Source organism: Quercus suber, unplaced genomic scaffold (genome assembly GCF_002906115.3).
Source record: "Quercus suber isolate HL8 unplaced genomic scaffold, Cork oak 2.0 scaffold_167, whole genome shotgun sequence".
NCBI lineage: Eukaryota > Viridiplantae > Streptophyta > Magnoliopsida > Fagales > Fagaceae > Quercus > Quercus suber.
Window position 1 is genome coordinate 322,286 of NW_027071804.1, and position 20,100 is coordinate 342,385.

The 20,100-nt window shown below is 35.6% G+C and overlaps 2 protein-coding genes across 2 annotated transcripts; both read left to right on the top strand.

The window, feature by feature from the left end:
- The first annotated feature begins 1,641 nt into the window (after window positions 1–1,641).
- LOC112010874 (disease resistance protein RPM1-like) lies at window positions 1,642–9,914 on the top strand. The gene is made up of 3 exons (XM_065770064.1): window positions 1,642–1,914; window positions 2,029–2,114; window positions 7,080–9,914. Exon 3 carries the CDS (start codon window positions 7,214–7,216, stop codon window positions 9,899–9,901), a length of 2,688 nt encoding a protein of 895 aa, XP_065626136.1. The 5' UTR covers window positions 1,642–1,914; window positions 2,029–2,114; window positions 7,080–7,213; the 3' UTR covers window positions 9,902–9,914.
- A 3,006-nt stretch (window positions 9,915–12,920) lies between these two features.
- On the top strand, window positions 12,921–18,121 carry LOC111984239 (disease resistance protein RPM1-like). The gene is made up of 2 exons (XM_024015867.2): window positions 12,921–15,744; window positions 17,897–18,121. The coding sequence occupies exon 1, from the start codon at window positions 13,038–13,040 to the stop codon at window positions 15,723–15,725; it is 2,688 nt and encodes an 895-aa protein (XP_023871635.1). The 5' UTR covers window positions 12,921–13,037; the 3' UTR covers window positions 15,726–15,744; window positions 17,897–18,121.
- Window positions 18,122–20,100: the final 1,979 nt, after the last annotated feature.

A 20,100-nucleotide genomic window follows, 5' to 3' on the forward strand; every position in this document is an offset into this window, starting at 1 on the left:
GATATCTCCAGTCCGAGGAGGACATCACCTGTCCGAGGAAGATATTTTACTTTGATATGATATCGGAGACTAACTGAGTAGGGGAAAAGCCTGATTGATTGTCCGAGGACTCCACCTGATCAAGATAAGCTCAAAACATACTCAGGAACGATAAGGATAAGGAAATATCTGAGGGAAAGGCTGCTGCCACCGTATTCAATGCATTGCAACAGCTTTTCTGGCCGCATTTATGTGGAGAAGACCTCTGAACAGTGCTTCATAACCTACCGCCACTCACACAGAGATGAAAAGAAGCTGCCTGACGTGACAGGTACTTGAGCAAGTTCATGGATGGGGAACACGTGGACGGTAGAGATGAGAGTGAGAGTGGCTATATAATAGAGGGAGAGGGTTTGAAACGGGGCATGGAATGTATAGAAACTGATCAATGAATAGTAAAAAGAGTGATAATCCTTTGTTGTGAATCCCTTGTCAACTCTAGTTCTTCAACCCATACTCTACAAATTAATTGTCTTTGGGTTTACGTAAAGAAATTGAACCCTACAGTTATATACACAATATTTTCACAACAAATTTCAAGTAGTAAATTGTTATAGGTAGTAAAAAAAGTAACTTAAGTTATGGATTTATAAAAGTGTTATGAAAATGTTGTGAAAATATTATGGATATTACACTTTTTTTTTATAGGAAATTATGGACGTAACACTTTTCATATTAATAAAACTTCATTTTTTTCATTAATTGTTGGTCTAAATTGAGTTTGTTTTACTCCTGCCTTTTTTTATAGAAACAAAATGTTAAGGAAGTTTCCTCAAAAAAAAAAAAAAAAATATGCCAAGGAAGTCCGCAGTTGGTTGGAGATAAGGACATTTTTCTTTTAATTAAAACGGAAATATTTATTTTTTGAGATAAACTTAGAAAATTAAAACGGCAATTTATTTTTTGCGTAGACTTTATTGAGTTAAGCCCAAGCCTAATGACGTCAATGGGCGGGCACCACATCGTTCTGTACCTACAAACCCAATGACGTTAAACAAGCCGATGGAGGAAAGCCACTCAAAGCCTCATATTTAAACATTGACTACATGGGCTATTGAATCCAAGAAGCCCAGACATTCTGAGCCCAAAATCCACAAACCGAAGTGCTTTGGGCCATCCAACACAGTCCGAAGCTATCAAAGGTACACGAGCATGGCTCAAGTTGTCTTTTTCCTTATTGCATTTTTCTTAGAGAGCGTTTGGGTGTGGCGTTTGCTTTTTGCGTTTGGTGTGTTTTTTTTTTTTTTTTTTTTTTCAAGAGTTTCAGGTGTTTTGCGGCTACTGTTCAATGAACAGTAGTCACATTATTTGACTTTCGGCTAATAAACAGTGCACCGAATACTGTTTACGAGTCTCATAATTCTCAATTTTTATTAATTTTTTTATTAAACATGGGTCTCACGATACTATTTAAACATTTAAATATTATTTTGCTACAGTATTTTCAGTTTTCAGATGAATCCAAACAAACCAAGGCCACTCATTCTCACGTGAAAGATTGTTGAAAAATCATCTTAGATATTATTTCAAGTCTCCTACGAAAAAAGGAATATAGGAGATATTTGTCAATGTCAAGTGTGAACTGGGGTAAATAAGAAGAAAGTGGTTCACTGGTCAGCAATGGCAACTTCAAGTCTGTAGCAAAAGGTTACTCATTCTCTGTTTTGCTGAGAAGAAAGAAAATGCTACTCATTCTCAACTCTCAAGTGAAATACAGAGTGGAGAAAAACCATCTTTATATTACTTAATTTATTTCTCTCGTTTGCGATCCTCCCTATTTATGGTATTTCTTTATCACCTTCAATTGTAAACCCCTCTTGTAAGCTCTCGAAGTCTACAATTCTTCTCAAGAAAAAATTCGAGTTTAATTCTCAAGTAAGTCTATTCTTTAAAATATTTCACCACTGTATTTTGCATATTTTAAATATTTAAAAGCATTAATTAGCTTTTGTTTCTATATTTGATAATTTGTTCTTTTGTATCTCCTAGGTTCCTACATCTACCTTCAAGTTGAATATCAGATGGTGTAAATCTTGGGTACCAATTAAATTCGATTAGTGGACTCAGGACTGGAGGTGGGAGTTGAAATTTTTATTTTATTAATTTGAATATTGTAAATTGTAGTTCAATTCTACTTATGTCTATATCATATATTCATTCTTTACTAATTATTGAGACCACACTTCATGAGGTTGAGGTTGAGATTGGCTCAGTTTGAATTTTTAATTTTTTTTTTTAATTTTTTTTGGGGAGTTTGAATTTCTAGTTGTTCTGCTTTTAATCAATTAGTTTGTACTTATATTAGTAAATTTCATTTGTAAGTGTGGGGGTATTTCATGAGGAATAAGTAAGGGTTTTCTATTTTTTCAGTTGGTGGAATCACTTCATTTTATGTATTAGTATTTTCTATTCTCTCTCATTGGTCACCTATTGTCTAACTGTATTAGTTTATATTGAAAATTGAAATGCTTTTATTATCAATGAAACTTATTGTTTGAAAAAAAAAAAAAAAAAAAAAAGGCCAAATTGTTTGACCAACTAATGATAAAGAGGAATAAAAACCCTCAGTCATGCTTTGGGTGTTCTACTATAAAGTGAAACAATTAAAATAAATTGGTCCCTTATGGAAACATGACTCTATGGTTTATTAATATAGAAATAATAGATCAAGGATAATTGAAATGTAAATTGTAAAGCATCTCTTAAACATGGAAAATCAAACAAATGTGTTAAACTTCATCTCTTATTAGTGATTTAATTGTTACCTGAACAAGATTAATATATGAAAGTTTATTATTTTATCGATGTCTTTTACTGTCTTTACCTAAGAATAAATGCAATTATTATCATGTAATTATTTGTTTAAAAGTTTTAAATTTCGTAATAAGATAAGAATGATATTTTAGAAAGACTCAATTATTTTGTTTTGAAAGAAATAAAAAAGAAAAGTCAAAATTTTGGTCCATAAATTATATAATTTTTTAATTCTTTTATCAAATTATCGTTATTTCATTTAGCCCTAAAATCTTTCTTCTTCTTCTTCTTCTTCTTCTTCTTCTTTTTTTTTTTTTTTTTTTGAGAATCTTACTCCTTAAATCTTTATAAACATTTATTGGTACCTCGCCTTTCCTTAACATTATTATGCAATAAAAATAAAAATAAAATCTAATATAAAGACTAATGTACACATCCTCCACTTTTTTTTTCTTTTTTTTTTTTTTTTTTTTTTTTAAGTTCACGAATCACATCCTTCTAGTGTTCTGTTTAATGTACAAATCACATATTAGACAACATATGGTGTCATAAATACTAACCATGTGGAAACAATGATATTTTAATTATTAAAATGTTGAGTTTAAAAAAAAATATTGCAAGTTCCTTAAAAAAAAAAATGAAAATATTATCTGTAGGACTCAATTTGGATTGGACCCAGAGTATGAATGGGTTTTCAGCCCAACAAGCCCAAACAATAAATTTTTAGAGCATGGTACAAGAACTAGTACCGTTTGACAGGAAAGGTTATACTCATCAAGTAAAAGGGATATTTTAGGTTGATTCAATGAGAAAAACTCTCTTCGGCTATGTTTCAGTCGTCTCTCTTTCTTTTTTTATGGAATCCCTCCTTCTTATCTCATTCTTTCTATGTTATATACTCCGTTATCTCCTCACTTCCATTGTACACGTGTAGTTCTTATCTTGGGAGCTCTTTCTGTCCCATCCAGCACCTACCGGAACTTTTCTAGTGGCCATAAAGCTGCTTAGTCACTGTTAGGTATCACCTCCACATTAATGGGCCAGAGGGTTAGCTGTAAAAAAAAAAAAAAAAATGAGAGAGAGAACGATGAAGCAGCGTACCGGCAAAGAAGTGTACTCAAGCAGCGTGATAGAGAGAGAAAAACGGCGGTGTGATGGAGAGAGAGAGAGAGAAACGGAGGCTTGATAGTATGACAGAAAGAGACAGATGGGGAGAAAAAGAATGACTGGAGAGGGAAAGAGGAGAAGAGAACGGCTGCTGAAGGCTTGAAATGAGAGACAAGTGCTGAAAATAGGGTTATAAAGCAAACCCCCAAAACGACGTAGTTTTGGTAATAAAGAGAGGAAAAATAAAAAAGCTATTACCAAGGGTCGAACCTGGGATGACTGAAAAACAAGCGCGTGTCCTTGCCGCTAGGACACTTGGAACTTTGTTGAAATAATTTGTACAAATTACTATTTAATATATTTCGGTTCGGTTCGGTTGGTTCGGTGTATTAGAATTTGCCACCGAAAACCGAACCGAAATTTTCGGTTTTCTATATAATAAAACCGAAACCGAACCGAACCGAAACCGAACCGAAATTTTTGCATCGGTTCGGTCGGTTTGAAGCGGTTTTTTCGGTTCGTCGGTTTTTTGCACACCCCTATCCTCGGCCACCGGAGTGATGCAGAAATTGAGTCAACTTCCCTTTTTGCACCAACTGCTCTAAATGATCCCACAGATTGTTACAATCTTCGGTGATATGTCCATAGTCTTGATGGTACTGGCAATAAAGGTTCTGATTACGCTTCGCAAGATCCCCCGCCATCTTATTGGGCCACCTAAAGAACGGCTCGTCCTTTATCTTCTCCAGAACTCGCTGCACTGGTTCTCGGAACACGGCGCTAACCACCTGGGAGTTGGCAGGCCCTGACTGCCCCCCAAAGTCCCTCCGAGGCCGGTTGTTATTATACCGGTCCGGCCTGAAATCCCTCCTCTCCTGAGTTACTACCTTAGACTTTCCTCTGCCCTGCATCTGATCCTCCTCTACTCTTCTATATTTGTCTATCCAATCCATAAGCTGACGTACACTAGTAACAGGCTTGCCAGTCAGAGACTTCCTCAGACCGTGCTCGGTTGGAAGACCTTCCTTAAAAGTGTTCATAGCCACGTCATCGTGAGCCCCATCTACCTTGTTGAACATTTCCCAGTATCTGTTCGAGTAGGCTTTTAGGGTTTCCCCCTCCCGCATAGACATGGATAGTAGCGACCCCAAGGGTTGAACAACCCTTCTACATGTAATAAAACGGGCACCAAAGGCCTGGGTGAGCTTCTCAAAAGAGTCAATAGTATTAGTTCTCAAGCCATTAAACCATCTCATTGCCACTGGGCCCAGGCTAGACGGGAAAACCTTGCACATTAAGGCCTCATCCCTGGCATGAATAGCCATTCTCTGGCTGTAGTGGCTAACATGTTCCACTGGGTCTGTTCGACCATTATAAATGGTGAACACAGGCTGGTGGAATCGCCGAGGAAGACTAGCGTCCTTAATATGTCGCGTGAAGGGCAACTTAGAGACCTGATTCAAAGCCTTGTTCAAGGCATCATTCCCCTGACCCTGGCGAGTCGGACTCTTATTTCTTCGCCCGCGGTGGTACTCCTCCTCACACGAAAAAGATTCGCCGGGTGGAGTTCTCGACCTTCGCTTGTAACTGGTGTCATCCGACTCCTCAGAGGAGTGCCTAGAGTTATGAGCCTTACGCCTTCGTCGCTCATATCGCAATTCCTTCTTCAACTTGTTAATCTCACGCTGCAAATTTCCTCCGCTCTTTACAGGGGAAGCATGGCCTTTCCCCCGAGAGCGGCTTCTATCTGTATAGGTTGTTCGGGTACTCCCCTCATGATCCCCCCCGTGTTCGTGGTCTACCAACGGATTACTGTGCTGAGAGCCCCTAGACTCTGCCTGGTGCTGATTAGCATCCACCTGTTGCGGGCCCGTCAATGGTTGCTGCGGTGCTCCCTCTTCCATTGTGAGTATCACACCTGCCTTTCCTTCTCAACAGATCAAGTTCTTCCCATAGACGGCGCCAATTGTAGGGACTCAATTTGGATTGGACCCAGAGTATGAATGGGTTTTCAGCCCAACAAGCCCAAACAATAAATTTTTAGAGCATGGGTACAAGAACTAGTACCGTTTGACAGGAAAGGTTATACTCATCAAGTAATAAGGGATATTTTAGTTTGATTCAATGAGAAAAACTCTCTTCGGCTATGTTTCAGTCCGTCTCTCTTTTCTCTTTTTTTTTTTTATGGAATCTCCTCCTTCTTATCTCATTCGTTTCTATGTTATATACTCCGTTCTCTCCTTCACTTCCATTGTACACGTGTAGTTCTTATCTTGGGAGCTTCTTTCTGTCCCATCCAGCACCTACCGGAACTTTTGCTTAGTGGCCATAAAGCTGCTTGGTCACTGTTTAGGTATCACCTCCACATTAATGTGGCCAGAGGGTTAGCTGGAGAGCATTTAATGTGGAGGTGATGGCCTTGGAAGATATTTGCTACCTTCCCCGACTCCTCCTTAGGTTTATACCTAATTTCCAGTTCAGATACAACTTGGCGGAGTCTCCTGAATAAAATGAAAGTTACATTCACCTCGGACTTTGGTGTCCTCGGACGTGCGTTATGCCGCTATATACAATATCCACTCCTTTCTCCTATATTATCCATTTAATAATAATAAAATTTTTTAAGCTATCCTCGAATAACTAAGCGTCCTCGGATTGGGCCGTTGGGCCCCGAACTCACTTCTGAGGATTCCTGTATCTTTTGAACTAACAGGCCCCACATTATCGTTATTTCATTTTAGTCCTTAAATCTTTTTTTTTTTTCTTGAGAATTTTACTCCTTAAATCTTTATAAACATTTATTGGTACCTCACCTTTCCTTAACATTATTATGCAATAAAAAACAAATCTAATATAAAGACTAACCATGTGGAAACGATGATATTTTAATTATTGAAATGTTTTGTTTAAAAAAAATATATTGCAAGTTCCTTAAAAAAAAAAATGAAAATGTTGCCAGCAACAAATAGAAATATTTCTCACTGTTTAATTTAGACAAGTACAACGATCATTGTTTAATTTAAATAAATACAAAAAATCACTTTATCTACAACACTTATCCCCCCCAAAAAAATCATTCTTCAACTTAACTGACGTACTGGTACACTTTTTGAGAATTAGAATACTTTCATGCATTATGCTTCTCACCTCTATTTTATTTTATTTTATTTTTTGTGTAGGTCTCCTAGGACCGGCAAGCAACAAGTCAAAGCATGGTAGTCTCTTTCTCTTTGGATGTAATATAATTGGAAGAAAGGGAGCATAAAAACTTGGTGACTAAAGCTAGAAGGGAGTTTGAACTGTGAAGTTAAAAATGGATCAGGCTGTAGTGGAACTCTTGATTGAAAATATCATTTCAATCCTTTCAAATGGAGCATCTTTGTTATGGGGGGCTCGTGATGCAATTGAAGATATCAAAGATGAGTTAATAAGCATGCGATCATTCTTAGTAGATGCTGATAGAAAGGAAGTAGGGAGGGAAGGAGAGAAAACTTGGGTGGCAAATGTGAGGGACTGGGCGTATGATGTTGAAGACATTATTGATGAGTACATGTATCACATGAATCACCAACAAATTTGCGGTCAATCTTCTTGGAACCTTCACCACACCATTAACTTTCCAAAAAATCTCTGGGTGAGACGTCAAACCGCCACCAAGATACAAAAAATTAACGAGAAAATAAAGGGCACCATACCAGAGAGGAAGCAAAGATATGGTATTGATCATATAGAGGGAACTAGTTCTAAAGATAATCAGAAATGGGTGGTGCGTCATGCTGAATCATCTCTTTTTTTTGAAGAAGACGAACTTGTAAGGGTTGAAAAGAAAAGGCAATTGATAATGGGTTGGTTGATGGATGGAGAACCACATCTGACTGTCATTTCGATAGTTGGGATGGGAGGTTCAGGCAATACCACACTAGCTGCCAACACCTACAATAATGATGATGTAAAGAAACATTTTGACTGCTGTGCATGGATCACAATTTCCCAAGCATATGAATTAGAAGACGTATTGAGGAGCTTGATTATGGAATTCCACAAGTCAAGGAAGGAAACAAATCCAGCAGACTTGAATTCCATGAACTACAGACTGTTAGTAAATACACTGGTGAATTATTTAGAGAAGAAAAGGTATCTACTTGTCCTAGATGATGTTTGGGACACAAACCTCTTGGATCAAATCAAGGTATCATTTCAAGATAGTTGTATTGGGAGTAGAATCATCCTTACAACTCGAAAAGAAGATGTAGCTTGCTATCATTTGGGAGGTAAACATCATATTCATCATATTCAGTTGCTGCAAAACGAAGAGGCATGGCAGCTCTTTTGCAAGAAAGCATTCATAAATTGTACCAATGGAAGTTGTCCACTGGAGCTTAAATCTTTTGCTAAAGAACTTGTGCGAAAATGCGAAGGCCTACCTCTTGCAATTGCGGCTTTGGGCAGTCTTATGTACTCCAAGAATATGTCTGAGTGGAACGAAATTTACAACAGCTTGAATTGGAGTCTAAGTAAAAATCCTAAGCTAGAAGCAGTGAAGAGCATTTTGTTGCTTAGTTTCAACGATTTACCATATCAATTGAAGCATTGTTTCCTATATTGCTGTCTTTTCCCAGAAGATCATGAGATTCGAAGAAAGAGGCTCATAAAGCTATGGATGGCAGAAGGATTTATAGAGCAAGATAAAAGGTCCAATCCAGAGGAAGTAGCAGAGAGCTACCTATTAGAACTCATTTTTCGAAGCATGCTTCAAGTTGTAGAAAGGAGTGCATTTGGAAGGCCAAAGAGATGTAAAATGCATGATATTCTGTGGGAGCTTGCTCTATCAATATCAGAGAGAGAGAAGTTTGGTGTTGTACTTGTTGGAAGAGAAGAAATGACAGAATGCGAAGCACGCCGCATTTCAATTCACAAAACTAATGGAGAAGTCAAATCATTTACGAGTATGTCAAAGCTCCGTTCTTTTCTTGTTTTTTACAAGACGTTGAAAACATTGCCTTTTGGAAGTAAAATGTTAAGGGTCCTAGATTTGGAAGATGCCCCCATTGATGACTTGCCTGATGAACTATTCAAATTATTTAACTTAAGATATTTGAATTTAAGGGGAACTTTAGTTAAGGAGCTTCCAAAATCTGTAGGGCAGCTTCGAAACCTTCAAACCTTGGACATCCGAGACACAAAAGTAGAGATCCTTCCTTGTGAAATAGGAGAGTTGCAAAACTTGCGGCATCTAATTCTACACCAATACAATGGAAATTGGAATGATTTCAAATTTGTTACTGGGCCGCAAACACCATCAAATATCTGTAGATTAAAAAATTTGCAAGTTGTGACATATTTAGAAATAAAAGGTGACTTGTTGAAACAGATTCGGAACATGACTCAACTTACCACGATCGGTCTTACTAATGTGAAAGCAGCAGATGAGATGGACTTATGTGATTCAATTCATAACATGAAGCTTATGCGCTACTTGCGTATCATGGTTACAAATGCGGAGGAAACCCTCCGTATGGATGCACTTTCATCTCCTCCTACCAACCTTCAAAGGCTTGTTTTGGTTGGAAAACTAGAAAAGGTGCCACAGTGGTTTCATTCACTTCAAAGCCTCACATCTTTGTCTCTGTATTGGTCGAGACTGGAAGAAGATTTACTCCTTCATATTGCTGCCTTGCCCCATTTGGGACGTCTTGAACTTTCTAATGCCTATGTTGGAAAACAACTATTTTTCAATGCAGGCTTTCTTAAGCTTACAAGCTTGATTATTTGTAATTTCCCCCAATTGAATGAGATAATAATAGAAAAGGGGGTGATGCCAAACCTAAAATCCCTATATATTCGCAGCTGCATGGAGTTAAAGACTGTGCCCAAGGGCACTGAATACCTTCAAAATCTCCAACAACTATCTTTGCAATCTGTCTCAATGGAACTTCAAAATTGCATTGAAGTGGATTTTCCAAAGGTTCAGCACATAACAGCGATCTACATCTTGAAGTAATTCAAAATGTTTAACAAAGGTAGCTTCTCAGTTCTATCTAATTTCTCTTCCACTTTTAATCTTTAAATGAATGGTTGCATTCATTTTATCATTTAAGTTATTTCTTTGAATTAATGGTTTCTGACATGATAAATAAGTAAGCTGTTCTAACAATTAATTGTAATTAATCGTATGTCTGTTTTTTCTACCCATGGCAGAATCATGCTTGCTATTGCTTGATTACTTGGAATTTGGTTTATCTACCATCTTGGCATAGAAAAATAAAATAAAATAAAATAAAAAATTTCCTCGCAATACATAAAATGAGTTTTTGGGCCTAACTCAAAATACTGTTTATACATATGTATTTGGGTGTATTCTCTCTGTGGGTATGTCAAGCCCACCATATGTTCAAGGAAAGTCCTCTATGGACGTTGTGTGATTGGAAGATACAAGATGTTTGACTTATGTAACCACAAGACTTTTGCTTGATGTTTCATTATGTGTCTTCCATGCATGTCGATTATCCTAAGCTTGCAAGTCATTTTCAATTTTACGTAAATAGGTTTCTTAGATTTGGTTTGGTTATGATGTCTTATTTGTGGTTTGGACCATGTATTGGTTCATTTTAGAAAGCCAAATGTTAGTTTGTGATTTGTTTATGTATAAATCTTTGTGTTTCAAACTTCTAACTACATACTTTGCTCCTTATATAATTTGAGAATTAGTCATCATGAAATACATTGATTAATAATAGGTTCTTTTTATTATTTTATTTTTATTTTTTTGTCGTCGATAATAGGATGTTTTAACTCTTAAGTGCTCACATTGTTAGTCTGCCACACTAAGGTCATAGATTTATAGTCTAATTTAAGGTAGCATGTCTTCTATAATTGCTTTTTAGCTTGGCACATGCTCCCTATGTCTTTTCATTGATGCCCCTTGTACTTGTTTGTACATACTGCTATCCATTTGAGAAGTAGCATATTTTCTTGACTTTATGTAGGTGTTCCCTCCCATTTAGGAGATCATGTAAGGGAAGGGGACTAGTGCCTTGTTTCTGGGAAGATGCTCATAGGAGTTAGGTCGTACTTTCTTTTTGCATCGACTCTTAACCATAGTACCCAAGAGATGCACAAACTAATAGCCAAAAGACGCACAATCTCTCTCCATTTCTATACCCATGCATCATGCATGAAAAAATGGCTGTATCAATTTAAGAAAAAAAAGTTATCAATTTCTGTTTTGGACCCTATGCTCTTAAGTTCGCAACTCCTATATGAATGAGATGTGATTAAGGTTTATTTATTTTCTAATAAGTATAATCGCAATTTAATTATTTTCCCTTTATTGATGCATCTTGGCCATTAAGCTATGGTTCTTGAGTCCTAGTTAAAAATCCTTGACTTACATATAAATTCTTAATGAGATTTCTAATTTTTCTCTGTTTTAGCAATTCTTCTTTTGGGTAGCAAATCTCTTGCTTTAAACTATATTTTTACTGCATTCCTCGTTGTTAGGTTGTTATAAGCTCATGAAGATATATGAGTGATCCAAGTCATAATTTCCAACTAATACATGTTGAACTATTTTGTTTGTATCTTTTTATATGTGATTGGAACTACAACTTGATACTTTGTGTTACCTAAACTGGAAATATCTATTTGAATTTGTCATCGTACTTTTAGGATTTATTTGGGATCTACTTATTTTGTTAAAATTGGAAACTTTTTGCCGAAATAATACAGTGGGACCTATGAATAATACCAAAAAGTACAATAAGACTCATGAATAGTAATAAAAATAATCTGAATAGTAAAATAAGCTGGCTTTTTTAATTTGGAGCCAAACGCACACTTAGTCACAATTCATAAGTTACTCTTTGTCATTTAGTGTTGCTGTGCATCCCAAAGATCTACATCTGCTTGTAATTCGGGAATGTTTCTCAATTCTCTCTATTTTTATTCTTCTTTTTATCCTTTTTCATGAATGGTTCTTGCATTCATTTTTATCCTTCATCTAAATACCCCAAAACAAAACAAAATTGCTTTTCACTAACAAGTTTATGTATGTCTGTGAAATGCTAGATATATACATTGTTAGTGCACTTTGTAATAGCTTAAATTTTTATGAGAAGAACCTTGACAAAATTTACCATATTTCTATTTTTTTTTTTTTTTACTTAGTCACTGTTTAGGTATCACCTCCACATTAATGCGGCCAGAGGGTTAGCTGGAGAGCATTTAATGTGGAGGTGATGGCCTTGGAAGATATTTGCTACCTTCCCCGACTCCTCCTTAGGTTTATACCTAATTTCCAGTTCAGATACAACTTGGCGGAGTCTCCTGAATAAAATGAAAGTTACATTCACCTCGGACTTTGGTGTCCTCGGACGTGCGTTATGCCGCTATATACAATATCCACTCCTTTCTCCTATATTATCCATTTAATAATAATAAAATTTTTTAAGCTATCCTCGAATAACTAAGCGTCCTCGGATTGGGCCGTTGGGCCCCGAACTCACTTCTGAGGATTCCTGTATCTTTTGAACTAACAGGCCCCACATTATCGTTATTTCATTTTAGTCCTTAAATCTTTTTTTTTTTTCTTGAGAATTTTACTCCTTAAATCTTTATAAACATTTATTGGTACCTCACCTTTCCTTAACATTATTATGCAATAAAAAACAAATCTAATATAAAGACTAACCATGTGGAAACGATGATATTTTAATTATTGAAATGTTTTGTTTAAAAAAAATATATTGCAAGTTCCTTAAAAAAAAAAATGAAAATGTTGCCAGCAACAAATAGAAATATTTCTCACTGTTTAATTTAGACAAGTACAACGATCATTGTTTAATTTAAATAAATACAAAAAATCACTTTATCTACAACACTTATCCCCCCCAAAAAAATCATTCTTCAACTTAACTGACGTACTGGTACACTTTTTGAGAATTAGAATACTTTCATGCATTATGCTTCTCACCTCTATTTTATTTTATTTTATTTTTTGTGTAGGTCTCCTAGGACCGGCAAGCAACAAGTCAAAGCATGGTAGTCTCTTTCTCTTTGGATGTAATATAATTGGAAGAAAGGGAGCATAAAAACTTGGTGACTAAAGCTAGAAGGGAGTTTGAACTGTGAAGTTAAAAATGGATCAGGCTGTAGTGGAACTCTTGATTGAAAATATCATTTCAATCCTTTCAAATGGAGCATCTTTGTTATGGGGGGCTCGTGATGCAATTGAAGATATCAAAGATGAGTTAATAAGCATGCGATCATTCTTAGTAGATGCTGATAGAAAGGAAGTAGGGAGGGAAGGAGAGAAAACTTGGGTGGCAAATGTGAGGGACTGGGCGTATGATGTTGAAGACATTATTGATGAGTACATGTATCACATGAATCACCAACAAATTTGCGGTCAATCTTCTTGGAACCTTCACCACACCATTAACTTTCCAAAAAATCTCTGGGTGAGACGTCAAACCGCCACCAAGATACAAAAAATTAACGAGAAAATAAAGGGCACCATACCAGAGAGGAAGCAAAGATATGGTATTGATCATATAGAGGGAACTAGTTCTAAAGATAATCAGAAATGGGTGGTGCGTCATGCTGAATCATCTCTTTTTTTTGAAGAAGACGAACTTGTAAGGGTTGAAAAGAAAAGGCAATTGATAATGGGTTGGTTGATGGATGGAGAACCACATCTGACTGTCATTTCGATAGTTGGGATGGGAGGTTCAGGCAATACCACACTAGCTGCCAACACCTACAATAATGATGATGTAAAGAAACATTTTGACTGCTGTGCATGGATCACAATTTCCCAAGCATATGAATTAGAAGACGTATTGAGGAGCTTGATTATGGAATTCCACAAGTCAAGGAAGGAAACAAATCCAGCAGACTTGAATTCCATGAACTACAGACTGTTAGTAAATACACTGGTGAATTATTTAGAGAAGAAAAGGTATCTACTTGTCCTAGATGATGTTTGGGACACAAACCTCTTGGATCAAATCAAGGTATCATTTCAAGATAGTTGTATTGGGAGTAGAATCATCCTTACAACTCGAAAAGAAGATGTAGCTTGCTATCATTTGGGAGGTAAACATCATATTCATCATATTCAGTTGCTGCAAAACGAAGAGGCATGGCAGCTCTTTTGCAAGAAAGCATTCATAAATTGTACCAATGGAAGTTGTCCACTGGAGCTTAAATCTTTTGCTAAAGAACTTGTGCGAAAATGCGAAGGCCTACCTCTTGCAATTGCGGCTTTGGGCAGTCTTATGTACTCCAAGAATATGTCTGAGTGGAACGAAATTTACAACAGCTTGAATTGGAGTCTAAGTAAAAATCCTAAGCTAGAAGCAGTGAAGAGCATTTTGTTGCTTAGTTTCAACGATTTACCATATCAATTGAAGCATTGTTTCCTATATTGCTGTCTTTTCCCAGAAGATCATGAGATTCGAAGAAAGAGGCTCATAAAGCTATGGATGGCAGAAGGATTTATAGAGCAAGATAAAAGGTCCAATCCAGAGGAAGTAGCAGAGAGCTACCTATTAGAACTCATTTTTCGAAGCATGCTTCAAGTTGTAGAAAGGAGTGCATTTGGAAGGCCAAAGAGATGTAAAATGCATGATATTCTGTGGGAGCTTGCTCTATCAATATCAGAGAGAGAGAAGTTTGGTGTTGTACTTGTTGGAAGAGAAGAAATGACAGAATGCGAAGCACGCCGCATTTCAATTCACAAAACTAATGGAGAAGTCAAATCATTTACGAGTATGTCAAAGCTCCGTTCTTTTCTTGTTTTTTACAAGACGTTGAAAACATTGCCTTTTGGAAGTAAAATGTTAAGGGTCCTAGATTTGGAAGATGCCCCCATTGATGACTTGCCTGATGAACTATTCAAATTATTTAACTTAAGATATTTGAATTTAAGGGGAACTTTAGTTAAGGAGCTTCCAAAATCTGTAGGGCAGCTTCGAAACCTTCAAACCTTGGACATCCGAGACACAAAAGTAGAGATCCTTCCTTGTGAAATAGGAGAGTTGCAAAACTTGCGGCATCTAATTCTACACCAATACAATGGAAATTGGAATGATTTCAAATTTGTTACTGGGCCGCAAACACCATCAAATATCTGTAGATTAAAAAATTTGCAAGTTGTGACATATTTAGAAATAAAAGGTGACTTGTTGAAACAGATTCGGAACATGACTCAACTTACCACGATCGGTCTTACTAATGTGAAAGCAGCAGATGAGATGGACTTATGTGATTCAATTCATAACATGAAGCTTATGCGCTACTTGCGTATCATGGTTACAAATGCGGAGGAAACCCTCCGTATGGATGCACTTTCATCTCCTCCTACCAACCTTCAAAGGCTTGTTTTGGTTGGAAAACTAGAAAAGGTGCCACAGTGGTTTCATTCACTTCAAAGCCTCACATCTTTGTCTCTGTATTGGTCGAGACTGGAAGAAGATTTACTCCTTCATATTGCTGCCTTGCCCCATTTGGGACGTCTTGAACTTTCTAATGCCTATGTTGGAAAACAACTATTTTTCAATGCAGGCTTTCTTAAGCTTACAAGCTTGATTATTTGTAATTTCCCCCAATTGAATGAGATAATAATAGAAAAGGGGGTGATGCCAAACCTAAAATCCCTATATATTCGCAGCTGCATGGAGTTAAAGACTGTGCCCAAGGGCACTGAATACCTTCAAAATCTCCAACAACTATCTTTGCAATCTGTCTCAATGGAACTTCAAAATTGCATTGAAGTGGATTTTCCAAAGGTTCAGCACATAACAGCGATCTACATCTTGAAGTAATTCAAAATGTTTAACAAAGGTAGCTTCTCAGTTCTATCTAATTTCTCTTCCACTTTTAATCTTTAAATGAATGGTTGCATTCATTTTATCATTTAAGTTATTTCTTTGAATTAATGGTTTCTGACATGATAAATAAGTAAGCTGTTCTAACAATTAATTGTAATTAATCGTATGTCTGTTTTTTCTACCCATGGCAGAATCATGCTTGCTATTGCTTGATTACTTGGAATTTGGTTTATCTACCATCTTGGCATAGAAAAATAAAATAAAATAAAATAAAAAATTTCCTCGCAATACATAAAATGAGTTTTTGGGCCTAACTCAAAATACTGTTTATACATATGTATTTGGGTGTATTCTCTCTGTGGGTATGTCAAGCCCACCATATGTTCAAGGAAAGTCCTCTATGGACGTTGTGTGATTGGAAGATACAAGATGTTTGACTTATGTAACCACAAGACTTTTGCTTGATGTTTCATTATGTGTCTTCCATGCATGTCGATTATCCTAAGCTTGCAAGTCATTTTCAATTTTACGTAAATAGGTTTCTTAGATTTGGTTTGGTTATGATGTCTTATTTGTGGTTTGGACCATGTATTGGTTCATTTTAGAAAGCCAAATGTTAGTTTGTGATTTGTTTATGTATAAATCTTTGTGTTTCAAACTTCTAACTACATACTTTGCTCCTTATATAATTTGAGAATTAGTCATCATGAAATACATTGATTAATAATAGGTTCTTTTTATTATTTTATTTTTATTTTTTTGTCGTCGATAATAGGATGTTTTAACTCTTAAGTGCTCACATTGTTAGTCTGCCACACTAAGGTCATAGATTTATAGTCTAATTTAAGGTAGCATGTCTTCTATAATTGCTTTTTAGCTTGGCACATGCTCCCTATGTCTTTTCATTGATGCCCCTTGTACTTGTTTGTACATACTGCTATCCATTTGAGAAGTAGCATATTTTCTTGACTTTATGTAGGTGTTCCCTCCCATTTAGGAGATCATGTAAGGGAAGGGGACTAGTGCCTTGTTTCTGGGAAGATGCTCATAGGAGTTAGGTCGTACTTTCTTTTTGCATCGACTCTTAACCATAGTACCCAAGAGATGCACAAACTAATAGCCAAAAGACGCACAATCTCTCTCCATTTCTATACCCATGCATCATGCATGAAAAAATGGCTGTATCAATTTAAGAAAAAAAAGTTATCAATTTCTGTTTTGGACCCTATGCTCTTAAGTTCGCAACTCCTATATGAATGAGATGTGATTAAGGTTTATTTATTTTCTAATAAGTATAATCGCAATTTAATTATTTTCCCTTTATTGATGCATCTTGGCCATTAAGCTATGGTTCTTGAGTCCTAGTTAAAAATCCTTGACTTACATATAAATTCTTAATGAGATTTCTAATTTTTCTCTGTTTTAGCAATTCTTCTTTTGGGTAGCAAATCTCTTGCTTTAAACTATATTTTTACTGCATTCCTCGTTGTTAGGTTGTTATAAGCTCATGAAGATATATGAGTGATCCAAGTCATAATTTCCAACTAATACATGTTGAACTATTTTGTTTGTATCTTTTTATATGTGATTGGAACTACAACTTGATACTTTGTGTTACCTAAACTGGAAATATCTATTTGAATTTGTCATCGTACTTTTAGGATTTATTTGGGATCTACTTATTTTGTTAAAATTGGAAACTTTTTGCCGAAATAATACAGTGGGACCTATGAATAATACCAAAAAGTACAATAAGACTCATGAATAGTAATAAAAATAATCTGAATAGTAAAATAAGCTGGCTTTTTTAATTTGGAGCCAAACGCACACTTAGTCACAATTCATAAGTTACTCTTTGTCATTTAGTGTTGCTGTGCATCCCAAAGATCTACATCTGCTTGTAATTCGGGAATGTTTCTCAATTCTCTCTATTTTTATTCTTCTTTTTATCCTTTTTCATGAATGGTTCTTGCATTCATTTTTATCCTTCATCTAAATACCCCAAAACAAAACAAAATTGCTTTTCACTAACAAGTTTATGTATGTCTGTGAAATGCTAGATATATACATTGTTAGTGCACTTTGTAATAGCTTAAATTTTTATGAGAAGAACCTTGACAAAATTTACCATATTTCTATTTTTTTTTTTTTTTTTTTTTTACTAGTGGCAGAATCATGTTGAAGATTATGAGTTTGCCTAGTTTGCTTCGAAAGGATCCTGTTTGTTTTGGAACTCCAATTCTAAGTGTCATTTGAATATTTTGTTTATTGTTCAATAAATTAGTAGTCAAGACTTTCTTTCTAAATTGTTGTAATAAATTTAAAAGTTTGAACTCCAAGATGCCTTAGTGGCAAGTTGTTCGAAGATTGTTACTAGTTTAATGGTGGAATTGCTCCTCTTCTCTGTGTTGTATATAATTTAGCTTGTGCAAACTACTAACATCCCTATTAATTATTTTCTATTGTTCCGGTGAGTTTTGTACTTCTTCTGTTCATTTTTCTTTGATGTGTGTAGATTAAATCCACCAATTCAATGAAGCCGATCCAACCCAATATAAACCAACGCCCAAGGTTGGTTTTTTATGGGTTGAAGGGGTGGGTTGGGCTTTTTATTTTAGAAACTTGGGTTGGATTAGCTTTGAGTTGGCAAAAATTTCAGTCCAAGTAAATCCAATGCAAGGTCTTACTTAATGGTTAAAAAAATATATTTGGTTTAAATTTGTTATTTTAAATTATTTTGATTTTTGAATAAAAGTTTGAGGAACCCTTTTTCATTACCCTAAGAGAATGAGTGAGCCAAGCCATTTAGGGATTATGTGCTACCACTGTTATGCTTCAAATTATTACATCCCATTACTAAACTATTACTCCTTCCCTCACATAAACTTCCATACTTCAAAATAAATTATGGGGAAAAGAAGGTTGAGTGAATATGTTAATGGCAATGACTTCCTTGAAAAATTCAATGAGGGAGACAAAGCCGCCATGATTCTTCTTCACATAGAGCATTCCAAGCTGGATGAGAAATTTGCCATAGCTTTGCATAAAATCAAAACTCAAAGAATTAGGCATAAGCAACATGTAGCAAATATAGCATGCCATAACCCATTTAATGTTTTCTAGGAAAACCAAAGTTAGTAAGCCTGTCCATGAAAGCCTATGCTTACAAGCCCTCGGATTTTCCACCATTCCCACACCTCAACGTCAACGGCCTCATAAGAGCGTGCTTTAGTCCTTTGAGAAGTTGTTGATATCCAGCGATGTAAGGGGTGACCAAAGCAAGTTCTCCTTGAACAAACTAGACGTGGAAAACTTTCTCTTGCCATTGATAAACAAGAATGAAGTTGTGGATAATGGAATTCATGTCACTGTGTGTGACATAAAAGGTAAAGAATACCCAATGGCATTCAGGGTTTGGGGGTCTAGGTTGTGATGTATTTTAGGTTCCTCAATTAAATTCAATAATATGGCTGCATTAAATAACATAATTGAATTTAATTGTCATCAAAGGAAGATAGCACATTTGAGCTACATTAATCAATAGAGTCACATAGTTGAATTTAAATAGAGAAGGTACAACATCTAAAAAATTGTATTTAAGTATTAATTTTGATCCCTACATATCAATTGATATTAGCTAGATGTTTTTTGTGCTAGGAGAGGCAGTTTACATTAAGTGTTGGTTTTAAGTATTATATTAGCTAGAAGGGAGGTTTTAGTTTCTTCTTCTTCCCTTTTTTTTTTTTTTTTTTTTGGGACAAAATGCCCATGTGGGTTTGACAATTTTTTTTTTTTTTTTTTTCATTTGAACCATAAATATTATTCCCATGACTTGATCTCTTTGCCATGATTTTGTAATGCACAAATCGGCCTCAGGGGGTTCGTAGCTAGGATTTATACCACTACAAGTTGCCATTTGCCAATCATCTTACGCAACAACTTGCTGAACCTTATTTATCAATCTATTGGCTTGTGGCAAAATATCAATATGATTAAATAGTATTTCAATATAATGAATTGATTTGTGAAGTTACACTCCGCTTCAATTTTCCATTTGATAGCTAACAAAATTACCACAAAAGTTGTAATTTTATACAATAAAGCTAAACATTTACACCATCTTTTGCAATTCTTGTCACCCAAAGAGAGAGGAGGGAAAGAGTTCCATTAAAATTTTTCTATTTCATTCCATTATGTCTCCATGTTTCTTGAACAACACTATACACTATTTGACTATTTGTATATTTCAAATTTTGAAATAGTGATTTATTTCCTTGTAAATTGTGATATGCGGCATAACGTTGAGGACAAGAGCATCAGTGGTATATAAACGCTGTCGTATTTAAAAGGACCGAAGAATAGGAAATTA

Bases quoted from the DNA above. Each gene is read 5' to 3' on its own strand.
- LOC112010874 (XM_065770064.1), top strand. From the start codon at position 7,214: ATGGATCAGGCTGTAGTGGAACTCTTGATTGAAAATATCATTTCAATC.
- LOC111984239 (XM_024015867.2), top strand. From the start codon at position 13,038: ATGGATCAGGCTGTAGTGGAACTCTTGATTGAAAATATCATTTCAATC.